We start from the raw sequence: 27,699 nt of genomic DNA, 5'->3' as shown, positions 1-27,699 counted from the left end.
TTTACAAAAGGATAGGTTTTTCATTAAAAAGTATTAAGGCTTAGCTTACTTTCTAAAGTTAAAAAGAAATATATTTTAATCAAATTATGTATATTGCAGCCAGAACTTTTTAATAAAGAAGTCATCTTTATTTTCCCTTTGCTATTAATAATATTTTCCAAAACCACCATGAGTAGGGAACAAATTCTCTGTACAAAACAAATCATGTGGCTTTCTCACTGTCCTATAGGCCAGATTGATGATTTCAACTCTGAGGAGCTAAATAGTCTAAAACTCTGGGAAAAATCTGAATTAAGTGCTTGTGCTCAGCAAGAATCAAATGCATTTAGCCACTTCCATACAATATAGTATTGATCAGCAGCCTTGAACATCATGTGTGCTAACATTTCAAACAGCAGTATGTTCCCTGGGGTGTTGGATCTTCATCTTCATGTATTCTAGTCATGCTCAAAAAGAGGTAATTAGAAAATTTCTCTAATTAATTTCTAAGTTATAGCATTAAAAAATATTTTTATGAAGCCAGTAAGTTGCAATAATACCTCTATCATAATAGATGCTGTAGTTACAATAATTAGTATGCTTGCATTTCATGATTAGAAAATAAACTAATTTCTATTTAAATGCAAAATAGATATTTATAAATACTGGATCTTAACAAATTAGCCATAAAGTTACTGCTCATTAGGCAAAAGAATTAATAAGCAACATCTCAGCAAGTCATATCTTATCTGATGACTTGGAATTCATTGCTATGACAATGACCATGACAAACAGGTTCCTAGTTATGGTGGGTACTGTTACGTGGATTAACATTCTTACAGAAAATAATGAAAACTGCCAGATAAAATATAAAGACCCTAAACTCTAAGCTCTGAAAACAGGGGGAGCTTTCAGACTAGTTTCTGAATGAAAACCTGAGCAGAGAGTTGAGACCATGAGAGCATGGAGCTGACTGCCCAGGAGGCACTTAGCAACAACACAAACACAGGTATCAGTGGGACCCCTGCACTCAGATCCTCCTAGCATACAGAGTTTTATGAGTCACCTTACACAGAAACGGACACCTGCAAAGAGGAAATTATACTCTCAAAGTAAGGAAAAACTAGATTCATTCACCAACCCCTCCACACACATTCACACTCCTGAAAATTGAGGAGGCTGCCCTGAGAAGTTATGATCTCAGACCTACATTGTCAGGCATTTGCACACTGGGTACAAATGATGCTGATCTGAGGTACTGTCCTAACTGGCAGAGCCCTTAGGTGCCTGGCAGAAGGAAACATGTTATGGAGGAAGGAACATCCATACTTGACTTCAGGGAATGCCCTCTAATGGATTTCAGGAACAATGACCAACAAGGATAAACAATACTCAGGCCTCCAAGAAAACAGGAAGATTTGGGCATGAACAAGATATTACAGACACCACAGACAAAAGATGACGTTCATAGTCTTCTGATATGAAAGACTGAATAACAAACATGAATAAATAAGTCACTAGAAAATACAGGGAACAGGAAATTATAAAAAGCAATACAGATTTGGAAAAAAAAAAAAAGACAAGCAGAATTTCTAGCAATGATAGACTTCTACAAAAGAAAAATAACCAAAATTAGAAACTCAACTGCTATATGTGGCAGCAGAAGGGGCATAGTAGAAGACAGGAAAAAAAAAAGAAACAAAATTATTCAGAATATTAACTCTAAAAAAGAAAAAGCTGGAATACACAAAAAGTAAGAATTAGAAAGTACAGTGAGAAAGTTTAATGAGTATGTGATCTGAATTGCTGAAGGAGATAGAATGAGAGAGAGAATAAGCAGAGATAATGGCAGAAAGTTTTCCAGACTGATGAAAAAGGAAATCCACAGATTCAAGAAGCACAGAGAATCCTCAAAAGAATAAGTAAAAAAAGAAATTTATATTTAGTTACATCATAGTGAATTTACAGAAAACCAAATCTACACTACCTCCCCCAAAAACGTTTTAGAAGGGCCGAAGGAACAAAAAGAAAGATTTCCTTCCGAGGAAAAACTTGAGATTAATCACCAACCTATCAATAGCAACAATTCAGAACGTAAGATAATGAAATAATATCTGTGCAGTGCTGAAAAATAATACCAAAAACAACTACCAAACTGAAATTTAATACTCAGCAAAATATCACTCAAGGAAGAAAGACTTTATCAAATAGTTTGCCACCAGCACACGTAAGCTAAAGGAAACTATAAAGGATGTACTTCAGTCAGAAATAAGTGAAGACAGGAGTGAAAACTAAGAAGAAAAGAAGCATAAAAAAGCAGTAAATACGTGAATAAAGGTAAATGAACATTAACCATATTAAAGTAGTGATGATAAAGTCTGGTGGATATTTAAAAGAGAGAAACAAAACAAGACAGACTTGAAAATCCCAGACAACAATAATATATATATCATGAGGGGACTAAGTGGAGTTAAGTAGGCTAAGGTCTGTATATTACTAATAGAAAAGAAAGTTTAACTTTAGCTTTTAATACATTAATATGTATGATGTAAATTTTAGAGTAACCAGTAAAAGAATAGGAGGAGAATATATAAATACCAACCTTATATAGGGAAAAAACAAAATGAAAAATAAAATGTCAATAAAACAAGAGAAGTAGGTAAGAAGAAAACAATGTATGACAAAGTTTGAAAGAATATAGTAGAATGAATCCAAACACACCAACAATTACAGTGTGTAAATGGAGTACATGCTGTAGTTAGAAGTAAATAATTGGCCAAATTAATTTTTTAATTTTTTAAATATTTATTTATTTCTTTTGAGACCCAGTCTCGCTCTGTCGCCCAGGCTGGAGTGCAGTGGCATGATCTCAGCTCATTGCAACCTCCGCCTCCCAGATTCAAGCGATCCTCCTGCCTCAGTCTGCAGACTAGCTGGGATTACAGGTACATGCCACCACATCCAGCCAATTTTTGCATTTTTAGTAGAGACGGGGTTTCGCTACGTTGGCCAGGCTGGTCTTGAACTCCCAACCTCATGTGATCTGCCTGCCTCGGCCTCCCAAAGTGCTGGGATTACAGGCATGAGTCACCACGCCTGGCCTGGACAAATTAATTTAAAAATATTATATGATGTTTATATTGCATAGCTCTAAAACATAAAAATAGATGTTTGAAGGAAAAGAACGAAAAAATATATAGAAGGCAAATATTAACGAAAAGTTTGCATGATTATGTTAGAATGGGACAAAGAGTAAGGCAAAAAACATTCCTACATATAAAGAGGGCCACTTCACAACGATACAAGGCTGACTTCATAAGATGACATAAGTTGAAATTTGCATACACCTAATAACATGGCCTCAAAATACATAAAACAAAAATTGTCAGAACTACCAGAAGAAATAAATTCATAATAGTTATAGGAGATTTATACACATCTCTTTCAGTAATTTATAGAAAAAGCAGGCCAAAATTAGTAAGTTTTTTCTTTTTTTTTTTTGAGACAGAGTCTCGCTTTGTCACCAGCCTGGAGTGCAATGGCACAATCTCGGCTCACTGCAACCTCCGCCTCCCAGGTTCAAGCGATTCTCCTGCCTCAGCCTCCCGAGTAGCTGGGACTACAGGCATGCACCACCATGCCCAGCTAATTTTTGTATTTTTAGTAGAGATGTGGTTTCACCATGTTGGCCAGGATGGTCTTGACTTCCTGACCTCAAGTGATCTGCCCGCCTCAGCCTCCCAAAATACTGGGATTATAGGCATAAGCCACCATGCCCAGCCAAGGATAAGATCTGAATAACTAATAAAATTACTTGATGATCATATATTGAATACTGCACAGAACAGCTGCAAAATATGTATTTTTTTCAAACATACAGAGTATCTATAAAAAATAACCTCATAATGGGCTATAAACCAAGACTTGATGAATTTCAACATATTAAAGTCACCCAGACTACATTCTCTAACTTCAAAGCAGTTAAACTAGAAATCAGTATACAAAGATAAATATAATGTATCCATATGACATTTAAATACATATATATTAATAACCCATGAGTCAATAAAGAAGAATATAAAATATTTTAACTAAAAGATTAAAATTATATATACCAAAACTTGTGGGATGATGCTAAAGCAGTAATTAAATATAATCTGAAATGCATAAATTAGAAAAGAAATATGAAAAATTAACAAGCTAAATATTTACCCCAAAAAGTTAGAAAAAGAATACAAAATAGATCCAAAGAAAAAGGAAATAAGAATAATTACAACAATCAAAGAACAAAGAAACAGAAGCAATTAGCAAAATGAAACAATGACATTCTAAACCATGTTTTATAAATTCAAATTTCTAAATCTGTCTATAATAAAAACCCAGAGTAGAACTGAGCTAATTCCAAGATGTTAGAAGCCACAGAATACAGTATTTAAGTGAAGGATTTAATGCGCACACACACACACAAGTTAACTGTGTTTGAAGGGTGCGGACAGAGGGTGGAAAAATATGTGAGGAAACAAACTGAAGAATTCAGTTCTACAGTGGCATCTATGTGACCATGAAGGTGTCAAAATTAACTTTTTCTTTACTTCATAATATCTTTTTTAAGTACAGTTTTTATTTCTAAATTCATTACTTTTATTCATCGTCATTACAGGCAATTCACAACTCATGATTGACTACTATCTAAAATTTTGCCTACAGGGTTAGTTGTTGGAAATGTGAAAAATATTTTCACATCAAACTCTTTGCTGGGTTATGCTTCGGATGCCCACATAATCTGTTATCTAAAAGCAGTCACTATTGCTTGGGTCAAATGCTAAATGGGACAGAACACTGGAAACAGGCATGAGCTGGGGTATAAGAAACACAGCCTCCCTACACCAAATCACCAGTGCTTCAGTGAGAGGGGCAGGGGTAGGAGACGGGAAAGTTAAGGAGGGAAGGATGGAACCATGTGCCTGTTCCACAGCAGCTTCTAGGGAAAGCCACTGACGGGCAAAACCTGATACTGCTCCTTGTACCATAAGCTAGTTGTCTTCTTAACTGGCTCCTCTCCTGGGGGCCTTTCTGCAGAAAGAAAGGGAGGGAGGATTTCCTCCTCCTAAAGTCAACATGCAGCTCACCTAAGGATCCTTCAAAGGCACAGTTTCTCAAATAGGAACAATTTTGCCACCCAGAGGACATATGTCAATGTGTAGAGACAATTTTTGTTGTCATAACTGAAGGGAGATGGAGTGGGGCTACCAGCACCTCCTGAGTAGAGGCCAGGGTTTCTTTCTGCTAAACATCCCAGAATGCACAGGACAGCAACATAACAAAGAATTGTCCCTCCCAAAATGCCTTTAGTGCCAAGGTTGAGAAACCTTGCTCTGAAGGTTTGTACTACCAGTTAAAACAAATAATCAGGCAAGAAGAAAGTAAGCTGAGGGATAGCTGTGGACCAAAAAGGAAAGAGAATAATAAAGAAAAATGCCAAGAAAGTCAACAAAGGGAAGGGATTTCCTATGTTCATCCTGCCAAGATAGGGGGGTTCTGAATGGTTATTTCATGTGAGGAACACATATGAGCCAAGCACTGTAAACGAGGTCTCTTTATATACAGAATTACCAAGTAAATTTAAAAGGAGTTTTTTTTAAAAGCTGTCAGAACTGACCGTGCAGCGATAGTCTTTCAGTAAAATAGGATACTGTATTATTGCTTCAAAAGCTGACAACGTGATCTTGATAAATTCTTCTGATGCTGTCAGTCCTAGAAATACAATTAATTATTATAGGTGTTTACTTACGTGTTCTAAATCACAGTATCAAAGTACCTCAAACAAAGACATAAAAATGTTCCATGGTCTACTCACCTATGGCTCCATCTATGTTCGTTTCTCCTGAGTCTATAGATTTAATATGACTCTGAAAAAAATAAAATTTTTAATAGTTTCAAAGTAACTCTGAAATAAAATATAGGTAGTTTACATTTTGCCCAAAACTGTATCTATTGTTCTTAATAACTCAGACAGTATTAAATACTCTACACATATTATAAATACTATTATAGTTATAGAAGTATATACATAAATTATAAACTATAATCTTTGTGTGTGTGTGTGTGTGTGTGTGTGTGAGACAGCGTTTTGCTCTTGTTGCCCAGGCTGGAGAGCAATGGTGCAATCTCGGCTCACCGAAACCTCTGCCTTCCTGGTTCAAGCAATTCTCCCGCCTCAGCCTCCCGAGTAGCTGGGATTAGAGGCATGAGCCACCACACCTGGCTAATTTTGTATTTTTAGTAGAGACGGAGTTTCTCCAAGTTGGTCACGCTGGTCTCAAACTCCCGACCTCAGGTGATCCGCCTGCCTCGGCCTCCCAAAGAATCATTTTTAAATATACAAATCACTATCAACGAGATTTAATGTTGGAATAAAGTCAATGTTAATATAAGCACCTGCAAAAGTGAGAATAATACAACTGATAAATAACTATGTCCATTAATACGCCACAATTACTTGCTTGCCATATCAGAAGTGAGTTAGAATGGCACCTAACCAGGGAAAACAGTCATCTCAAAGGAAGGTCAATCAAGCCTTAGCTACCCTGAGTACAAACTTTGTCAAGACAGCAGTTTCGCTCTCAAGGCCTGTCTTCAAATTTCACCCCTGTTTTGAGTTCCTCCTAGATACTTCTTATTCCAACCCCCTTATCTGTGCTCCCATGCACCATGCTAGTGCCTCCTTTGCAGGATGACTCTCATTGCTGTTTGAGAGGAAGGCCTTAGTAGCTCGGCTGTGAGCTCTCTGAGGCCTCAGTTCCCTGGATGAATGAGCTTCCCAGTCTCTGGCTGAATGCTCTGGACAGAAAAGGTACTCCATGACAATGAAACAATCACTGCCATGCTAGGCAGAGCACCCATGTTACTGACTGCAAGTACACTGCAACAGAGTTCTTGCCCCTAGGAAACAAAATAATACGTACATATTATTTTATATGTGGTAACGAATAGCAAATAAAATATAAGATGACCTTGAAACTAAAAAGCAACTAAGTATAAACAATTAGCCCACAGTAGAAATTGGTCTACTATGCTCAAGTGGTATGTGTCAAAAATATCTAATATAGGCCAGGTGCAGTGGCTCACGCCTGTAATCCCAGCACTTTGGGAGGCCAAGGCAGGCAGATTACTTGAGGTCAGGAGATCGAGACCAGCCTGGCCAATATGGTGAAACCCCATCTCAATTAAAAATACAAAAATTAGCCGGGCATGGTGGCACATGCCTGTAATCCCAGCTACTTGGGAGGTTGAGGCAGTAGAATTGCTTGAGCCTGGGAGGCGGAGGTTGCAGTGAGCCGAGATCATGCCACCGCACTCCAGCCGGGCCAACAGAGCAAGACTCTGTCTCCCCCCTCAAAAAAAAAAAAAAGAAATCTAATATAATAGAATCTATGTAACATATACAAAAGAACATAGGTATACATTTTGCATTACAAAGAAAACCCTTAAACCCACTACTCAAGTTAAGAACTAAGACATTCCCAATTGGTTGCATAAACTCCCCATCCCATCTGCCTACCTAACTTCCAGAGGTAACCACTATAATGTATTTATCATTTTCTTGGATTTCTTAAAATAGTTTTAACACATATACACGTGTCCCTAAATAGTATATTGCTTATTTTTGAGTCTTACTGAAATTATACCAAACTATATATAGTTCATACAAACAGGATAGTAGCCATTAAAATGTTAGAAAATGTAAGACCTGAAACTGCAAAACAACCAGAGAGAAATAAAGGGGTAAACCTCCATGACATTGGTCTGGGCAATAATTTTTTTAGATCGAATCCAAAAACACAAGCAACAAAAGCAAAAACAGACAAATAGGATTACATCAACATAAAAAGCTTCTGCACAGTCAGGGAAACTGTAACAGAGTGAAGAGACAACTTATGGAATGGGAAAAAATATTTGTAAACCACGTATCTATAAGGGGTGAATATCCAAAATACATAAGGAACTCAACTCAACAGTAAGAAAACAGATAACCCAATGTTTTCAAATGGTCAGGCCAGATGAAGTAGCTAAGACCTGTAACCCCAGCACTGTGAGAGGCCAAGGCAGGAGGATAATCTGAGGCCAGGAGTTTGAGACCAGCTTGGGCAACATAGCAAGACTGTCTCTACAGAAAAATAAAAAAGTAGCCAGGCATGGTGGCATGAACCTGTAGCCTTAGCTACTCAGAGGCTGAGGTGGAGGATCACTTGAGCCCAGGAGACCAAGGATGCAGTGGGCTATGATGGTATCCCTGCACTCCAGCCTGGGTGACAAGGCAAGACCTTGTCTCAAAAAAAAAAAAAAAAAAAGTCAAAGGATTGAATAAACATTACTCAAAGGAAAATATACAAATGATCAATAGGTACATGGAAAAAATGATCAATATCACTAACCAGGGAAAGGAAAATTAAAACTATAATGAGATATCACTTCACATCTATAAGAATGGCTATTATCAAAAAGATAAAAGATAACAAGGATTGGTGAGGATGTATAGGAAAGGGAACTCTTGCACACTGTTGATGGGAATATAAACTAGTACAGCCATTATGAAAAATATTACGAAGATTCTTCAAAAAATTTAAAAATATAAGTACCACATGATTAAAAAATCCAACTACTGAAATAAATACATACATACATATACATATATACATATATTTCCAAAGGAAATAAAATCAGTATGTTGAAGAAATATCTGCACTCCCATGTTCACTGCAGCTTTCTTCACAATAGCCAAGATACAGAATCAACTCAACTGTCCATCAACAGATGAATGGATTTTTTTAAATGTGGCAAATATACATAATGGAATTTTTTTAGAAAGGAAATCCTGTCATTTGCAGCAACATGGATAAACCTAGAGGACATTATGTTAAGTGAAATGAGCCAGGCACAGAAAGACAAACATCATGTGGTCTCACTTACAGGTGGGAATTTAAAAAGTTGAACTCAGAAGTAGAGAAGAGGTGGTGGTTACCAGTGACTGGGGGTAGGGGAAAGACATTGGTCAAAGGATACAAAATTTTGATTATATAGAAGGAATAAGGTATCGAGATCTAATGTACATGGTGAGTACCGTTAATAAAAATGTAGTCGTAAAAATTGGTAATAGTAGATTTCAGGTTTTCTCACCACAAAAACAAATATGTGAGGTAATAGATATGTTTATTAGCTCAATTTAGCCATTTTACAATGTATACATATTTCAAAACAATCTGCTGTACACAATAAATGTATACAATTCTTATTCATCAATTTAAAATTAAATTTTAAAATGTTTTTAAAAAGAATGTTTTAAAGTTATGGGAAAATACTTAAATGCAACTTAAGTTTTCTAAAGGATTTAGAATACGAATCTATGGATACAGAAGGTCTCAACCATATGTATTTGTATGTGTCACATATATGTTATAGATACATAAATAATTGTTTCTACAATACAAATGCATCTATATGATGGAAAACCTAAGAAAACAACAATATGTTAACGATGGTTGTCTCCTAGTGTAGAGTTAGATAATTTTATTTTCTTCAAATTTCACTACACTTGTCCACATTTTCTTTAATAAGCATGAATTATAATTTAAATAAATAAGCATAAATTACCTTTAAAATAAGAAAAACACCTTGAAGACATTTATTGTCTAGGTTACAAAGAAATCAGAAACCCTAAAAAATGCAAACCCTTTAAAAGGTGAAAAGAGAGGGTATCTTCAATTCTTTTTTTGGTCTACAAATAAACAAAATGGACTTTAAATTGGAGTTTTGTTTTGTTTTGTTTTTTGTTTTTTTGGAGACAGAGTCTTGCTCTGTCACTAGGCTGGAGTGCAGTGGCGTGATCTCGGCTCACTGCAACCCCTGCCTCCCGGGTTCAAGCGATTCATCTGCCTCAGCCTTCCGAGAAGCTGGGACTATAGGCACGTGCCACCACACCCAGCTAACTTTTGTATTTTTAGTAGAGATGGGGTTTCACTCACTTTTGTATTTTTAGTAGAGATGGGTTTTCACCATGTTGGCCAGGATGGTCTCAATCTCATGACTGAGCCCGCCCTGGCCTCCCAAAGTGCTAGGATTACAGGCGTGAGCCACCATGCCCAGCCGAGTTAATTTTTAAAAGTAGCAATGTATGCTTTTCATGATAATTTTGTTAAAATCATTTCACATAATTCCAAAATGGGCACATAACTTTTATCGAATAAAATACAAATTTGATGTTGAATAAAAAACTCACAGAAAGAGACCTTTTGACTTAAACAAAACTATGTAAATATCTATGGATTACTAAGTAAAGAAAGAAGACACAGAGCAGAGTATGTAACAACAATCCCTTCTGCGCAATTCTCTTAAAAATATACACATAATACACAAATGCTAGTGATGTGAACAATAATTTTTGAGGAAGAGATCACAGGAAAGGACAAGCATTGTTTCCTTTGGGAACCTGGGAAGGCATGCTTCACTGCCTTTTCTGCCTTTCTCTTCCCTTACGACTTTCTAACCACTCGCAGGTACTGGCTTTTTCTTTTGTGTGTGTGTGTGTGTGTGTGTGTGTGTGTGTGTGTATGTGTGTATATATATATGAATGTGTATATATATATGAATATATATGAATGTATATATAAATAAAGCTTGTCTAAATGCTGAAATTGTTTATTAAGTAATTATTTAATATGAAGAATTATGGGCTTCTTTTAACTTATTTCCTACCTTATACTTCCCCTATTTAATTTTTTTAAAATTCCTACTAAATATTTCATTCATTTACCAATTTCAATATCCTTTGATATATTTCTTCCTTCTCATTCTCAGTGTAATAGGGAGTAACGAGGTGAGAGTGAGAACGGAGTAGAAGGCATTGGAGATTCAAAGAGAAGGGAAGACATAAATAGTCATCAGCTGATGTGAATTTTAAGAGAGACCTGTTATTTGCACTATTTCCCCTCTACCTGCTCCCCCCAGCCATATTTAGCCACTCAAAGCAGGGTTAGGGTAGGTAGAAACTTAAATTTAACTAGCACTAAGATTTGCCAGAGAGCCGGACATGGTGGCTCACACCTGTAATCCCAGCACTTTGGGAGGTCGAGGCAGGCAGATCACTTGAGGTCAGGAGCTCAAGACCAGCCTGGCCAACAGGGTGAAACCCCATCTCTACAAAAAATACAAAAATCAGCCATGAGTGGTGGCGCACGCCTGTAATCCCAGCTACTTGGGAGGCTGAGGATTGAGAATTGCTGGAACCCACGAAACAGAGGTTGCAGTCAGCCAAGATCACTCCACTGCACCAGCCTGGGAGACAGAGGTAGACTCTGTCTCAAAAAAAAAAAAAAAAAAAAAGATTGTGACTACTGCTGGACCAGGCACTCTAGGTGGAATAAAGAGAAAGTGAAAAAGCAGAGCCTTGGCAGGGCAGGATGGTGAGCGGAAAGCAGGTAGGAACAATTAAGTCTCAAAGAAGCTGAAGGGCTGTGGGAGTTGGGGAGGAGAGGAAATGAGCTGAAAATCAGGGGCGGTGGACCAACAAGGGGATGCTGACAGTAAGGTCAAGTGTTTGACCATGGGAGCAGGCAGCTGATGGGAAGACAGACAAGCTCTTGAGGAGAGAAGCAGCCAGGGAGCCGCAAGGCTGAGGCACTGGAAGGATCCTCCAGAGGGATATCAAATTCCCCACCAATAATGCAGGAGCGGCAAGGAGAGGCTCATGGTGAGCCAAGTGCTAAAGGAACGCTGAGGAATGAGAGCCAATGACCCAGAAATCTGCAGATGACCACAACACAGGGGGTGACACAATATCTTCTCATGGCGCAAACTTCAAAAGATGGGAGTGTCAGCAAGGGCGCAAAAAAGACCACCCATCCTGAGCTAGGTCCGCTGGCTAGAGGGTGTGGAGCAGTGTGTGCCAGTGCTCTCAGTATCATTCAGTGATCCCCAACAGGGGCTGCAAAAAAGCTCCTACAGCAAACTGGGATACAAATTCATGATATGTTAAAAGAAAAAAGACGAGAATATCTAGGTGGCAACAAATAAGTAAATATATACTATCATATTTTCAAAAATACAAGAGTGCACTATCTCTGGCTTTTCTGCAGCTGAAGCCAATATCCATCAATAAATCAGCATTCCTTTACATAAAAATCTACAGAGGGAAGTAAGTATAATCTTTCAGTTATTTTTTGCAGAAAATTATAACCACCACAAGCCATCATACTTTTATAAACTAATGAGGCCAGAACTTAAACACAACAAAGTCTGCTTCCTCTGCTCATTAATCAAATGCATTTTCAAAAGGACATAAGAAATACAGTGAATGTTAGGTTAATACACATCATTAGCTCTTGAAAATATTTCCTTAATCTACTACTTCCTGTTTCCGAGCCCAATTCAATGGAGGCCCAAAAGAAGCATGGTATTCACCACAGAACTTCCCCAGAGACTAGACTGCTGAAACCTGGAGAGGGAGCTGAGTAAGACGACAGGCTGCTTCTGCCAATAAGAAGTGAAAATAGCAATTATCAGCTGGGTAGTTCTCTTTTTCCAGGAGTCTTTCAAAGCTTGATAATAGTTTAAAATTACTCTGCTGAATTGTTTCCAAATGCTAGTCTCTTTAAAATGTAAGACGACCAAAACTTCATTTTCCATGGGGGAAAAAATGTACAAAAAAGTAATTCTTGTATTTATGCCTCCATATATAAGAAGTATCCTGAATTTTTGTACCAAAAAAAAAAAAAAAAAAAGTCTGTAGGTCAAATATGCAAACCATGCCCTAGTGTCATTATAATACTGAAGTCAATGAGAAGCACAGTTCCAATACCCCCTTCTCCAGTCTGCTCCTTAAGAACCCCTCTAATGCATACAGATCACACCAACCCTGGCTGCTATCTCCACACCCACCCCAAGGCAGGTCAGCAGCTCGTGAAGAGCTGCCTCAGGGGAAGCCAAAAGTTCTTGGCATGCTGCCACTGGATACAGCTTCTAAAAGTGGACTAAGCTTGAATACCCCAATTAAGTCATATCTTTAAAATATAAAAGGACAATATCCCTGCCATAAGACAATAGCTACTCCATGAGATACATTTTGAGAAATACTGAAAATAATATTTATCTCCAGATGTACCAGTAAGTCTTTCAAAACACAATGCTGGGAGAGGTGGCTCATGCCTATAATCCCAGCACTTTGGGAGGCCAAGGTGGGTGGATCACTTGAGTCCAGGAGTTCAACACCAGCTCAGGCACGATGGTGAAACCTCATCTCTTCAAAAAATTTTTTAAAATTAACCAGGCATGGTGGCACACACCTGTAGTTCCAGCTACATCTGAGGCTGAGGAGGAAGGATTGCTTGAGCCTGGGAGGCAGAGGTTGCAGTGAGCCTGATTGTGCCACTGCACTCAGCCTGAGACAGAGAAAGACCCTGTCTCAAAAAAAGAAAAACAGTGAAAAAACAAAAAAAAAAATTCCACAATGCTAAGTATGTAAATATGAATGGACTACTTCCCTATGTCACCAGAACCAAATAAGCACTATGCTCTGGACAATTTCACATAATCGTTCTGTGGACTGGGCTGCAGAACGTTCATAACTGTGCATCCCCACCACTATCACGAAAAAAAAAATAAAATTAAATTTAAAAAGCCCTCTCAAATAGTTTAGAAAGGCTTTGCCTAAAAAAAATTTTAAAATTATTTTAAAGTAGAAAACTCAAAGGGTTTTAATATGCTAATTTGCATTGTAAATTTCTAAGGGTCTGTAGAAGAATGTTGGATGAGTAGACTAGACCTTATAGCATCAGTAAGGCACTGTAACTCGAGTAACATTTTTGCTATCTTCTGGAAAAATTATGAATTAATTCACAGAAGCAACATTCAATTCTCAACAGTTCACAATAACGTGCAGAAGAACTATATGGATAACTAAAACCAGGTCCTGAATTGTAGTCAGTAATTCTCTCCCTTTACTAGTATTTCATCAGTGCCATCAACACTGAGTATACAAAAGGTGACCACACAGTTAAGGCCAACCAACGAACACAATAAGAAAAATAATTCAAGAATTCTGGGACTGGCCATGATTCAAACTAGGAAAATAGACTGAAGAGAGGCAAAAGACTTTCATTTTACTTCCCTAAACTTCCTCTAATTGGGTGAGACTATCAAGAAAAAACTGCTAAAATTTTTTAATATCTTCATGATCTCTAAACCAGCCAAGTTATTTTCCATTTCCTAAAAGTGCCTGTATTGAAAAGACTCAACAGAATACCCATAGAAAAGTCTTTATGGACACACTCAGTGTGGCCTCCTCCCTTGTCTCGGAACACAGAATTAGAAGGAGCAGATGAGTTCTCCCCAGTATACATAGAATTTCTGAAAGTCCATAAAGACTTTTCTGTTGGAAAATCTTGGTAGTTCCTTAAAAACCTAAAGCATACTCAGTTAATGTAGGCAGAAGAAAATACTACACATGAAAAAAAAAGAGAGAGGGAGAAAGAATACAAGACAACTATACCTATCCCAAACAAACACTGTGCCAAAATAATCCAAGGTGGGTTACCATGACAAAATTACTAATTTCAGGCATCAATGTGCCAGTGCAATGGAATTGTAAATGAAAAAATCATAGTCATGCTAAAATGATGCCTATGTTACACTTAAAAACAGGTAAAAAGATGGTGGTAAATAAAAATTCTCATAATTTGCAAATTCATAAATGTGGTAACAAAATTATAGACTTTCTGGAATTCAAGATTCAAAGTACTCAAATGATAAAAATTTGAAATTGAGCTCAAAAGGACCTTTACTGCATTGTTTCCTAAAAATCAGCAACCGCCACTCAACATTTATATTTACAAACATCATACTTCACCCTATAATGAACTTTCTAGAAAACCATATTCTCACTTGTGCGTGGCACTCTTTTTTAAAATAAAATTCCAAACTAACAATAAAATTGAGATGCTGACCTCATTTTAACTAGTTACCTCTATGGCATTTTGAAAATCTCTGTTCAGCTTATTATTAATATCAAAGTCAGACTGGAAAAGCTCTGTGACAAATGTTTTAGCTTTCCCTCTGTATGACTACTCATTTTATCAACCATATATACTGTAACTACTACTGTCAAGGGAAAAAGATAACATAATTCACGAGCTAAACAAAAAGACAATTTTTGTGAGCAAAAACAGAAGTGAACGATAATACAATGATTTTTCATTTCTACTTGTATCCTCAAAATTAAAGAAAAAGCTAAACTGAGCTTAACATAGAGAAATACCATCATAAGAAGAGACACTGTAGGGGCTGGGGCAGAAGAATCGCTTGAACCCAGGAGGCGGAGGTTGCAGTGAGCCAAGATCGCACCACTGCACTCCAGCCTGGGCAAAAGAGTGAGACTCTGTCTCAAAAAAAAAAAAAAAGAGAGACACTGCACATGATTGGACAATATAAGCTTAAGTAGAGAGTAATGATAATATATTCCCAGCATTCCATTTTCACCAGTTTTATTATATTTTTTTCATGACGTTTAATACCAAAATCTATAAAAGTGTTTCTGTGGGCATATTTACCCTATTTGGGCTGTCTCTGAACAAACTACATTATCAGGAGAGAATGTGTTTTCTCCAAATGTCAAATTTTATTACAGTCAACAGATAAAAATATTAAAAGGTCACTTCCCTAGAGACAAATAAATACCAATAGGATTTTTAAATTACCTCATTCTGACACCAAATTCCACAAACAGTAGAGGCAGCCACAATTTTATTAGAAACAAGGAAAATTTAGTGTTACTCACAAGAATAGTTCCGTAGCTGAAAAGAAACTCTTCTGTCACAACTTGAGGTCGAAATACCTGTGCGATGAGAGTTGCTACAGATCAAATTCTGGAAGCTATGTATAATTTTAGCTCAATTTAAAAAAAGAAAATGTTTTGAGTTGAGGATTCTCAGCTCCAGTTTACAAAGAAAACAGGCACATTTATATCCTTTTCCTCCTCAATACGATAGTACCTGTGAAGTTACGAGGTGAAGCACTATAGGCATCAGGGGGAGACACATCTTCAGCTGTTTCACTTGAACTGTTGATGGGTGTTTACGTCCAGAAACATTAGCCAAGGCGTTAAGAATGTCACCTGCGAAGCACAGCACAGAGCACATGTGGAGGTTAAAAACCACAAAACTTAGGAGCCACTGGTCATTGGTTGAAAACCCATGGGACTTCTAAGATAATTAATCTCCAAATAAAATAAGCAGATATACTTATTCATAAGTACTGATATTACAGCAGACACTTATGGCCTCTGGGGACAGAATGTGATATTCTGCAAAGACACTATAAATAAACTCAACATCTCATTTGGAAATGAAAAATAAAATTTAATAAATTATAATATAGTAACAGTTTTAGAATTTTTTTTTTTTTGTATTTTTGAAATTTCAATCATGAGCACGTGTTACTTTTGCAAACAATAAAAAATATTTAAAATAATAAGTGGGCCAAGCACGGTGGCTCATGCCTGTAATCCCAGCAGTTTGGGAGGTCGAGGTGGGCGGATCACAAGGTCAGGAGACCAAGACCATCCTGGCCAACATGGTGAAACCCCATCTATACTAAAAATACAAAAATTAGCTGGGCGTGGTGGTGCACACCTGTAGTCCCAGCTACTCGGGAGGCTGAGGCAGGAGAATCACTTGAACCCGGGAGGCGGAGGTTGCAGTGAACTGAGATGGCGCCACTGCACTCCAGCCTGGTGACAGAGCTAGACTCCGTCTCAAAAAAATAAATTAATTAATTAATTAATAATAATAATAATAATGTGAACGAATTACAGAACACGATTTACAACTTTTAAAAAAGAGAATAGGTTGGAGGTAAAAAGAGGTAAATTCCCAAAACTTCTCATTGGATGATAAATCTAACAATAAATAAAACTTGCTTTGTGGACATCAGAATCTTATCGTCATATCCTAAAACAGAACAAGTCCAGTAATAAAGAATTTAGCTACCAACTGACCAAATAAAAGACTTCAGGTTGGAGGTAAAAAAGCTTACAATCTGAAATAAATTTTGAGAGGCTCTATTTTCAGTCATCAACAGGCAAAAATAATCTCCTAAAGTATCAGTAAGGGGCAAAAAGTTGCTGTCAGTCAGTCTTGAAGATATTTTCATTACTCTGATTTAATATTCTGAATTCCTGAATCTAAGTACCCTCTACTATCATAGCTTGGATCAAATTTAACATTCTAAACATTTCTGGTTTATAGCTACATCTGCTGGAAAAGCATGGAATGGGATTTAAGCTACATGTACATGTTCCCTAGGTTATTTTAATTTCTGCAAATAACAATGAAATAAGGTATTTCTTTAGCTGTAATAAACATCCTTTGCAGTCATTATTAGATGTTTTATCTTAAGATAAATTTTTCAAACCAAAGAAAGTTTCAAACTTTAAACTTTAAACGAATATCAAAATTATTTAACATTACATTTTAATATTTAAAATTAAAATCCATGCATTTTTATTCTCACTTATTGTGGGAGTTAAAAAATGATTATATGGCAGTAGAAAATGAAAAGATAAATAATACAGGCTGAGAAGGGTGAGTGGGTGTGGAGGGATGAGGAAGAAAAGTGGGTGAAAGGGTATGAACATACAGTAAAATAGAAGAAATAAATTCAATGTTTGATAGCACAGCAAGGTGACTATAGTTAACAAAAATGTATTGTAGGTGGGTGGCCGACCCCTAAATACCCTGGCTTGATCACTATGCATTTTATACATACAACAAAATTTCTCATATACCCAATAAATTTGTACAAATAAAAGAAAATCTTGTTTCAGCAAGGGAAAAAAATAAAATCTAAGCATTTTTGAAGTTTTTTTTTAACAATAAATAAATTTGTGCTCTAATTTCAAAAGACAATTCTTTTCTTCTGATTTAGGCAAAAAAGAAAAGTTACCCCCAAATACTAGCATAAGTCCAATTTTAAGGAATTAAACCACTTTTCTTTTGTATATTTTCTAAAATCGCCAGTTTCCCTCAGATCACACCTTAATGTGACATTGTCTCATCATGCCTCACCACGTCATTGATGCAAAATAATTACAAAAACAGATAAAGCAAATTTAAATCTTGAAACTACATATTCGTGAAAAATTGTCTTTGCATTTGCCTTCAAGAACAGACAAGTAAGAATAAAAAAGAACTGATGCCTAAAAGCCAAGTCTTAGAAAGGTGAGCAGGAATGGGGCCTGAGGACGAGACTCCAATTTACCCAGGATTCGTGGCAGCTCCTGCACGATGTGACGGATGAGAAGATCCAGACATTTGGACAGGTATTCATTGCCACTTTGCTGCTCCTTGCCTGGAGTGGTCTTTCTGCTGTCTCTCTCGATGTACATCACCAGTCTACATACAGGAAAGTGCAAAGATTACCTCTCATGATAAAACACTTGATAGCATCGGTCCGAAAATGCCGCCAAGGCAAGTGTTTCCAGAGGGCACCCTCCCAATCACATTGACATTTAGATTTGTAGCAAGTTGTCGGGCACAATTTTTGCCTCAGAAAACTCAAAACATTTATGGAGAAAGAAAACAAAGCAACTTCAAATCTCTCTGCTAATGTCCTGATTTCACTTGCCTTGGCCAATGGAAACAAACAATATTCACCAGGTGATAAATGAAAGACAAAGAGATGTCTGGACAGAAGAGGGCTCTTTATATTTCAAAGGTTCAAAGTAAAGCCACAAGTTAACTGCACATTTGTATATCATTAGTATTCAATTTGCTTGAGACCCTAGATAATTCATATGAATTTCAGTTCTCTCAGTAAATTGTGTACAGAAATCCAAAGAAAATGTTTCATTTTAACACTGGGTTATACAGATGACAGACAATATCTAAATATCTGGCTTTTACATGTCTCTTTCTCTACTAGTTTTATGATACCTGCCTTTTAAAGCTAACTTATTTCTTCTTTCAAACTACTGGCATTCTTTAAACATTCATTTCTGAACCAACCACTTCAACCCAGAACCAGGGAGTCTACTGGACCATCACCTTAGACATTTAAGGTGTTACTACAAACTTTTAGGTCCTCTCCACATTTTCTCCCCTTTGCTGGACCTGCTAGTCATTTTCCCAAGTTCCCATTCCCCACAACCCCCTACAGCGCAGCAAGTCCACTGATTTCACCATGCAAAAGGCCCTGTAAGGCAATCTCCCTGGTTACCACCATCCATCTATCCATTTCTGTTATTCTCACCCATCCACCCAACTTTTACTTCTCAGGAAGAACTTCCAACCAATCTCCATTGTAAATTGGAGTTTTATATATAATACACACATATACATAAGATGTATTGAAATCTTGATACTTAGCATTTATGTGGCTCTCTCAATAGATTTATTCATGCATTTGTGTTTCCATGTATTACTATTTGGACCTCACCATGTGAGGATGAACCCAAATCAGGAAGTTAGCCTTGATTCTGTATCAGCCAGTTAGCATTTTCTGTTCTAGTCACCAATTACATGGCTACAGCCATAATTACTGTTCAATCTACTTGTTCCTCAGTCGCCTTCAATCCGGCTTTCTCCGTCGTCACTATCTCTAAAGTCACATGACATCAAATCCAATGGGCCTTTATCTGCCTTCACCTATACAAGTCAACAGCATTCAACACTGTTGCCACTCCTGCTTCACCTATACAAGTCAACAGCATTCAACACTGTTGCCACTCCTAGGTGCAAAAACTTGCACCTAGATGATGTCCTCTACCATAACATCATCCTTTATTAGCTTTCTTCTCCAGTTTCTCTGGTTGTTCCTTCTCTGTCTTTTGCTGGTTCATGCTCTTAAATGCTGAAGTCTGTCAAGACTGAGTTCTAGGTCCACAACTATCCTCTTTCTACCTGTTTAACCCAGGCTATCTCATTCCTACCAATGATTTAAATTACCACTTATCTATACAGATATCTTCCAATTACATATCTGCAGCTCAAACCCGATCTCTAAGTTACATATCAATATATTCAACTGCTGACTTGACATCTGATTTTATCTGTCTTAAAGGGACTTCAAACTCTATATATCCAAAATAAAAATCATCATCTCACCAAACCTGGTTGTCTTCCAGAGCACAATATCCCACTGTATAGTATCACTCTCTACCTTATTAAACAAACCAGAAAACTAGGAGAGTCATCCTTAACACCTCCTTTTCTCTCACTTCCCATATTAAGTCAATCATTGAATATTCTTCCAACTCTTTCACTTCTCCACTCCAAACCAATAGCAAGCTACCATACTTCCTTCTCCTGGACTATTACAATAGCCTTCTAGCTAACTAGTCCATCTGCTTCTACTCTGCCCCTCTAATCCTTGCACACTCTACATCTAAACTAATCTTGTTCATCAGGTCACTCCCCTATTTAAAATCCTTCCATGGCATCTCATTGCTCTTCACATAGGAGTTCTTAAAACTCCCTATCATGACCTTCATGGTCTGACCCCCAATTACCTCTCCAGTTTCGTCTTGCTTTCTCTCCCTCCTGTCACACCGGGTTCTCTGTCTCTTAAATACAGTACCTCCCCATGCAACAAGCTACTGCCTCTGCCTAGATGGCTCTTCTCTTCCCCCTTTGCCAATAAATTCATATGCATGTTTCATAACTCACTGTAATCTCCAATGACTTCCTTAAATTAAAGCCCTCTATGGTACTGTCTCATAGCATGGAAGGATTACCCAACTGTAATTTTATAGTATATTTTTAATATTTGATAATGTTTGTCATCCCAGTAAACTTAAAAATACCTAAGGGCAAGGACTATATCTGATTCTTCTCACCACACCCTTCCACTTCTGTGCACAGTTCTTAACTCTAATTTAGTGTTCAATACATATTAGCTGAATAGGTAAATATTGCTGTTGAAACTGCCATAAAGTTCTATCTAGTTCTGTACAGCAATTCCTTCTCATTATTCCCAAGGCCCATTTCTTAATTCTGCTATTTAATGTGTGTTTGCTTAAAATTTATACTACATACAAAAAGTTAAAAAAAATAAAAAACTTGCACCTAGAAAAAAATACCAGAAGCAAAAAGACCAACTGGAGAAAAATATTTCTATTTCATATCACAAAATGTTAATATTATATGTGTACACACACACATATGCCCCCAGATAATAATTAGAAAAAGACTAACAAAAGAAGATGAACAAATGAACAAGGACTAGGAAAAGGCAGTACACACAGAAGAAAATACAAATGTTTCAAGAAAAAGACATTCCGTTTCACTCCTAATAAAATAAATATACATAAAATGACATCTATTTTTACCTCATGGGGCCAAAACTCAGAAAATCTGACAAGACTGCCATCAAGCCTCTGAAGATACTGATACTCCAGTACATTGCTGCTGGAAATGTAATCGAGTATAAATCCCAGGCAGAGTGAGCTGCCAATAATTTGAAAATTAATAATCTAGTAATTTCATCTCTAGGAACAAAGTATTCTATAGATATACTTGTACACATATATGACACATACACAGTTTGCTATTTATAACGTCAAAAAATTGGGGTGGGAAGGATTTAGCAAAAGGGGACTGGTTAAATAAAATATGGTACATAATTAGAATGCAGCTGTCAAAAAGAAGCAGCTCTTTATATACTATATGAAAAAGCTACAATATATGTTTTTAAGAAAATAAGCAAAGTTCAAAATAGGGAACTTTTACTTATAAAGGGAGGGAAATAATTCATATTCATATTTGCTTAGATTTTTTAAAAATCCAGAGCAATAAATAAGCTAATAAGGATGCTTAATTTTGCATGGTGGTAATCCAGGGTAATGAAGCAGAGATGAGAAATTTTTCGCTTTGATTTTTTTTTTATTTTTTTTGGTTTTTGAACCATGAGTATGCATTACCTACTCAAAGTTTTTAATGTATATATGTATGTACATATATGTATACACACACATATATACACACACACACACACAGTGTTTTTTTTTTTTTGGAGACGGAATCTCACTCTGTCGCCCATGCTGGAGTGCATGCAGTCGCACAATCTTGGCTCACTGCAACCTCTGCCACACAGGTTCAAGTGATTCTCCTGCCTCAGCCTCCAGAGTAGCTGAGATTACATGCATCTGCCACCGCGCACAGCTAATTTTTGTATTTTTAGTAGAGATTGGGTTTCACCATCTTGGCCAGGCTGGTCTTCAACTCCTGACCTTGTGATCCACCCGCCTCAGCCTCCCAACGTGCTGGGATTACAGGTGTGAGCCACCATGCTCAGCCAATGTTTTTAAATATTAAGTAATATTGTTGTCCCACAGAGCCTTTTTAAAACATGTTTTAGGAGATATAATGTTCAATTTCCCAGGATGCCCTGCCAAATAATAAATGATGAGTGCAAGGCAAACAGACAGCCCAATTTGTAAGATTTATGCTTTCTCATAGTGTCAAGTGTCAGGCTGACTTTACAACAGTACTCCAGCAGTACCCCAAAACTTAATTGTGGTTTGTGTCCATTATGATTCCTAGATTCTTTCTTTCAGCAGGGTCAAATCTTTTACCTTGACAATATTGAAACAGAGATGTCAACCAAATCTGGAAGCAATTCTCACCTGTTGTACTTTCTGACAGTGTGATCTTGTACAAATTAAACTCTTACAAACTTCAGTTTTCTAATTTAAAAAATAGGATAATACCTGCCTTACAACTGCTGTGAGGATGTAAATGAATTGGTAAATACTCAAGAAACAGTAGCTACTATTATCAACACCACCAAACCTGGGATACTGCTTTCTTGAGTACACAAATCTTAAGAGAAAATCCCCAGAGAAGGCTAACACTCTGCCTTCCATCCCATTCTCTGAATCACGAATCACCATGCTCAAAAGTCCTGCCCCACTTCCCCTGCATTTTGAAGAACTGCTTCAACTTATTAAAATGAAAGAGAGGCCGGGCACGGTGGCTCATGCCTGTAATCCCAGCACTTTGGGAGGCCATGGCGGGCAGATCACCTGAGGTCGGGAGTTCGAGACCAGGCTGACCAACATGGAGAAACCCCGTCTTTACTAAAAAAATACAAAAATTAGCTGGGTGTGGTGGTGCATGTCTGTAATCCCAGTTACTCGGGAGGCTGAAGCAGGAGAATCTCTAGAACCTGGGAGGCAGAGGTTGCAGTGAGCCGAGATCACGCCATTGCACCCCACCCTGAGCAATAAGAGTGAAACTGTCTCAAAATATAAATAAAATAAAATAAAATAGAGCCTGACATCTCTTCAGAGATGAGACAGAATTTGATGCCATTAAAATGGTTCTACTCCTTTTGATATAGGAAGAATAGAAACATTTTATTTAAGGAAATAGTTTTGTCTTCATTAAACATGTAGAATATATAACCATTTATTTACCCATCATCCTACTAAAAGACATGCCGGGTGCTTTCAGCTTTTCTTCTCAAAAAGCAATGCTTGAGAAACACTGTTGCATCTGTCTCCTGGTACACGTGTGCAAGAGTTGCTACGGTACATATATAGGAATGGAAACTCAAATACGCAACTTCAGGACACTGCCAAACTGGTTTCCAAAGTGGCTGTCCCAATTTATTCCCACCAGTAGCGTATGTGTTCCCTCTAAGTTACAACCTCATCAATACCTACTGATATCAGATTTAATTTCTACTCATCTATTTATGGAGTCTAAAGTGGTACCTTTAGTCTTAATTTGAATTTTCATAACTATTAATGACATTGAGAATTTCTGAGGAAAATGAGGAAATATGAACAGTAAGTGCCTGAAAATGCCTGTTTCTGAAATGCCTGTTCAGGTCTTTTGCTCATTCTCCCATTGGGTTGTTGATCTTTTGTTATTGATTTGGAGACATTAATTATACGGTCTGGATCTTTTATCTTCTTCCTCTTTGTCCCCTTCTTTATCCTCTTTCTTCCTTCTTCTTGTTTCTCCTCCTCCTCTTGTCTTTCACAGTGAAGTCCTCAGTCCACTGGAAAGTGATTGATCATGTGGGTTGAGGTGGGAATCTAATTCCATTGCTTTTCCAAGTGGACAAGCACTTCTCTGGTACTATGTGTTGAAAAGGTACTTCTAAAACCAACAGTGAGGAAAGAGGGGTAAAAGATCAAATATTGGGCAAAATCTGATTAAAAAGCAGTTTGAACCTTAAATTATCTCCTCTGGCCAATATATGTAGGTAACTGCCACTAGGCTTGTACCCCGGCAAAAGTCTGAACATTTATTCTCTAGAGAAAATAAAAACCATCTAGACTGAGAAATAGCAGACCAAGTTGAAGACAGGACTACCAAACTGCAAACAGAGAGACTAAGTGAATTTATGCACAGTAAATACCGAAACTTCAGCTCCCTTAGCCCATTGGACTCCTGGGACTCTAGTAGCCCAGTCATTTCCTTCCAAGCATGTGACTGGAACACTCCGAATGTGCTCTTCTTTGGCAAAACTAAATAGCCCAAGAGAAATAGCCAGAGACATTCATGCTAAAGTTCACATTAAAAATGCCTGTACAGATGATCTTAGTGTAAAGCTCAAAATCAAAATTCACCGACACACTGAGAACTTCTAAAATAGGCTGTCATTCCTTCAACTCCTAATCATAAGGAGATCAAACATTACCAAATAGCTGAAAGCCTGGCTTGTCTGCTCTACATTGATGCCTGCTGGTATTCATCCACATTCTTTTTCGTTGCTGTGTAGTGTTCTAGTATGTGAATATACCGTAATTTACTTACCCATTTTGTTGTGGATGAACATTTGGGCTATTTCAACTAATGAACAGGGCTAAGCATCACTTATGCTGGATGTATGTAAACATTTCTGTTGGATATATCTGTATCCTTGGAAGTAAAATTGCTGGGTCACAAAGCATGCCTTGATTCAGTTTCATACACACTGATGATCAGTTTTCTAAAGTCATCATTATATCAATTTATACTCCAACAGGTACATATAAGAATTCCAGTTTTTCGGCCAGGCGCGGTAGTTCATGCCTGTAATCCCAGCATTTTGGGAGGCCGAGGCAGGCAGATCTCAAGGTCAGGAGATAGAAACCATCGTGGCTACCATGATGAAACCTCGTCTCTACTGAAAATACAAAAAATTAGCTGGGCGTGGTGGCGGGTGCCTGTAGTCCCAGCTACTCAGGAGGCTGAGGCAGGAGAATGGTGTGAACCCGGGAGGTGGAGCTTGCAAAAAAAAAAAAAAAAATTCCAGTTTTTCTACATCCTTGCCAAAACCGTACGTTATCAGGCTTTTTAATCATAGCCATTCTAGTGGGTATATGTTGGTAACTCATTGTGATTAAACTAAATTTTCCTGATGACTAGTCAGGTTAAGCATCTTTTCAGGTGTTAACTGGCCATCTGGAGATAACCAGTTTTGTAAAGAGTTTGTGCAAGTCTTGTGCTCATTTTTCTATTGCGTTATCTGTCCTCTTTTCCTTGATGAAGTAAGTCTGTACATATTTCTGTTAAGAGACCACTATTGATTATACATGTCGATTATATATGTCTCTTACTCTATGGCTTATCTTTTTACTCTTTTAATGTCTTTGAATGAACCATAATTTTAAGGTAGCCTAATTTTATCAATATTTTCCTTTCTGACAATGCTTCTGTGTTCTGTTAAAAAAAATTCAGTCTACACAAAAGTCATGAAGATATTTTCATATGCTATCTACCAGAAGCTCTACTGCTTTACCTTTAGGAATTTAAACAGAAAATCATAAAATCTATCTGTATTGATCTTTGGTACAGCGCAGTACAGCTTAGGAGTAGAGTTTTTATTTCTTTCCTATATTGATATCCAAATTATCTATTACCATTTATTATAAAACCCACTGTTTTCTCACTGTTTTCCTCTGTACCTCTCCTACTCTTCTTCATGTCTTCTATACTTTTGTCTCTCTATACTGACCTCAGACTTCTCCCAGATAGTATTTCTCTGCTTTGTAGAGTCTAATCTGTTAACCAAATCCACTGAGTTCTTACTTTTAATTATTGTATTTTTCAGTTCTAGAATATCCATTTGGGTTTTTTTTAATAGTTCCAGTTCTCCACTGAAATCCTTAATCTTTCAAATTCCTTGACTATATTAATCACAGTTACTTTAAAGTCTGTATCTGATAACTCCATTGCCTGTATTCCCTATGGATACTGTCTCTCTTGTTGATTTTATCGCTTTTATTCATATCATCTTGTCTCCTGTAGGCCTGATTACTTTCTATTGAGTATTAGACTCTGTACCTGAAAACTAGGGAGATATTCTGAGGCCTAGGGTTACGGTTAGACTTCTCCAGACAGGATTTGCATTTCCTTCTGGAAGGCAGCTAAAACACCAAACAATCTAGATCATCTTAATCCAGAGACTGAGATGATTCAAAAATGAGTTTCTCTCCTTGTTTTGGGAAATCCTCTATATCAATAACAGCTACCCCAGAAACAGAAAACAGAGAAAATAGAAATGTTTATCTTCTGGCAGTCAGGGAATCCAAATGAAATCCTCCAAATTTACAGAGTATAAAAAAAGCAAATTCACACTTGTCTATAAGGAATCAATTTTTCTCTAAAGTTTAAATTATCCATTATAAAATTTGATAATGTGTTGCTTAACTACCATGGTTTGAAATATCTTTCACTTAAGGCAAAAACTATTCAAATCATTTTCAAACACTAGTACAGACAGTTAATACATAAGAAAATATCCATTACATCTGCTGGGGGAAATAAAAGACTAATGGGATCCATAACAGTTTAAAACTAACTCTAGAATGATGCTCCATTTCTTCATGTTCTCCCCAATGCCTCCCCATTACAAGATGTGTTTTCATGGCTACAGTAGAATAAATTGACTTTACTGACAAGAGAACATTATTTTCTAAAAGAATTCACATTCTATAAAGGAGATAAAATGTGGAAACATTTGAGCATAGTGTCCACAAATACTTCACAGGCGTTCTACAAAAGGCAGCAAATGATATTTCTCAGTGTTCTACAAGGGCGTATCAAGTTAAAAAGATAACACGCTGAAAAGAAATCCAAATAAACAAGATCAGATCAATTCTTCTTTGTGTGCCTTACTATCTTTTTTTTTTTTTTTTTTTTTGAGATAGAGTCTCACTCCATTGCCCAGGCTGGAATGCGTCGGCATGATCTCAGCTCACTGCATCCTCTGCCTCCTGGGTTCAAGTGATTCTCCTGGATCACCTTGTAGCTGTGATTACAAGTGTGTGCCACCATGCCAGGCTAATTTTTGTATTTTTGTTTTGTTTGTTTCATTTAATTTTGGTATTTTTAATAGAAATGGGGTTTCACCATGTTGGCCAGGCTGATCTCAAACTCCTGACCTAAAATGATCTGCCCACTTCTGCCTCCCAAAGTTCTGGGATTACAGGCATGAGCCACTGCACCCAGCCAACTATCTTTAACCGTATTATTTCTCCCCAGGACATACCCATTTCCCAAACTACTGTCACTCCAACCCCTGCATTTCTCTCCATTTATCTCTCCGATTCATTCCCTCTAATCTGACCACAATTTTCTTGCTCGCATCACCACAGGAATCCTAGGCTCATTGCACATACATCTACCTTTAGGTAACTCTGATCAGCCTTCTATTAAGACCTCCTGCTATACCTCCGTG

The 27,699-nt window shown here is 37.2% G+C and overlaps 1 protein-coding gene across 9 annotated transcripts in view; it reads right to left on the bottom strand.

Moving 5' to 3' along the window:
* ULK4 (unc-51 like kinase 4) overlaps positions 1–27,699 on the bottom strand; it is a 793,903-nt gene that overhangs the window by 550,302 nt on the left and 215,902 nt on the right. For all 9 annotated transcript variants that reach the window (XR_001899874.3, XM_017955554.2, XM_021933668.2 and 6 more), the window contains 5 exons: positions 18,286–18,419; positions 16,020–16,141; positions 15,806–15,862; positions 5,837–5,888; positions 5,639–5,733 (listed from right to left, as the gene is read on the bottom strand). Coding sequence is in view for 8 of the 9 variants with exons in the window: in XM_017955554.2 (XP_017811043.2) it covers positions 5,639–5,733; positions 5,837–5,888; positions 15,806–15,862; positions 16,020–16,141; positions 18,286–18,419 (460 nt within the window). In the remaining variant the exon portion in view is untranslated. The remainder of the gene's footprint in view (positions 1–5,638; positions 5,734–5,836; positions 5,889–15,805; positions 15,863–16,019; positions 16,142–18,285; positions 18,420–27,699) is intronic.

Source organism: Papio anubis, chromosome 2, assembly GCF_008728515.1.
Source record: "Papio anubis isolate 15944 chromosome 2, Panubis1.0, whole genome shotgun sequence".
NCBI classification, from domain to species: domain Eukaryota; kingdom Metazoa; phylum Chordata; class Mammalia; order Primates; family Cercopithecidae; genus Papio; species Papio anubis.
This window is presented reverse-complemented; position numbering and strand designations above follow the sequence as displayed.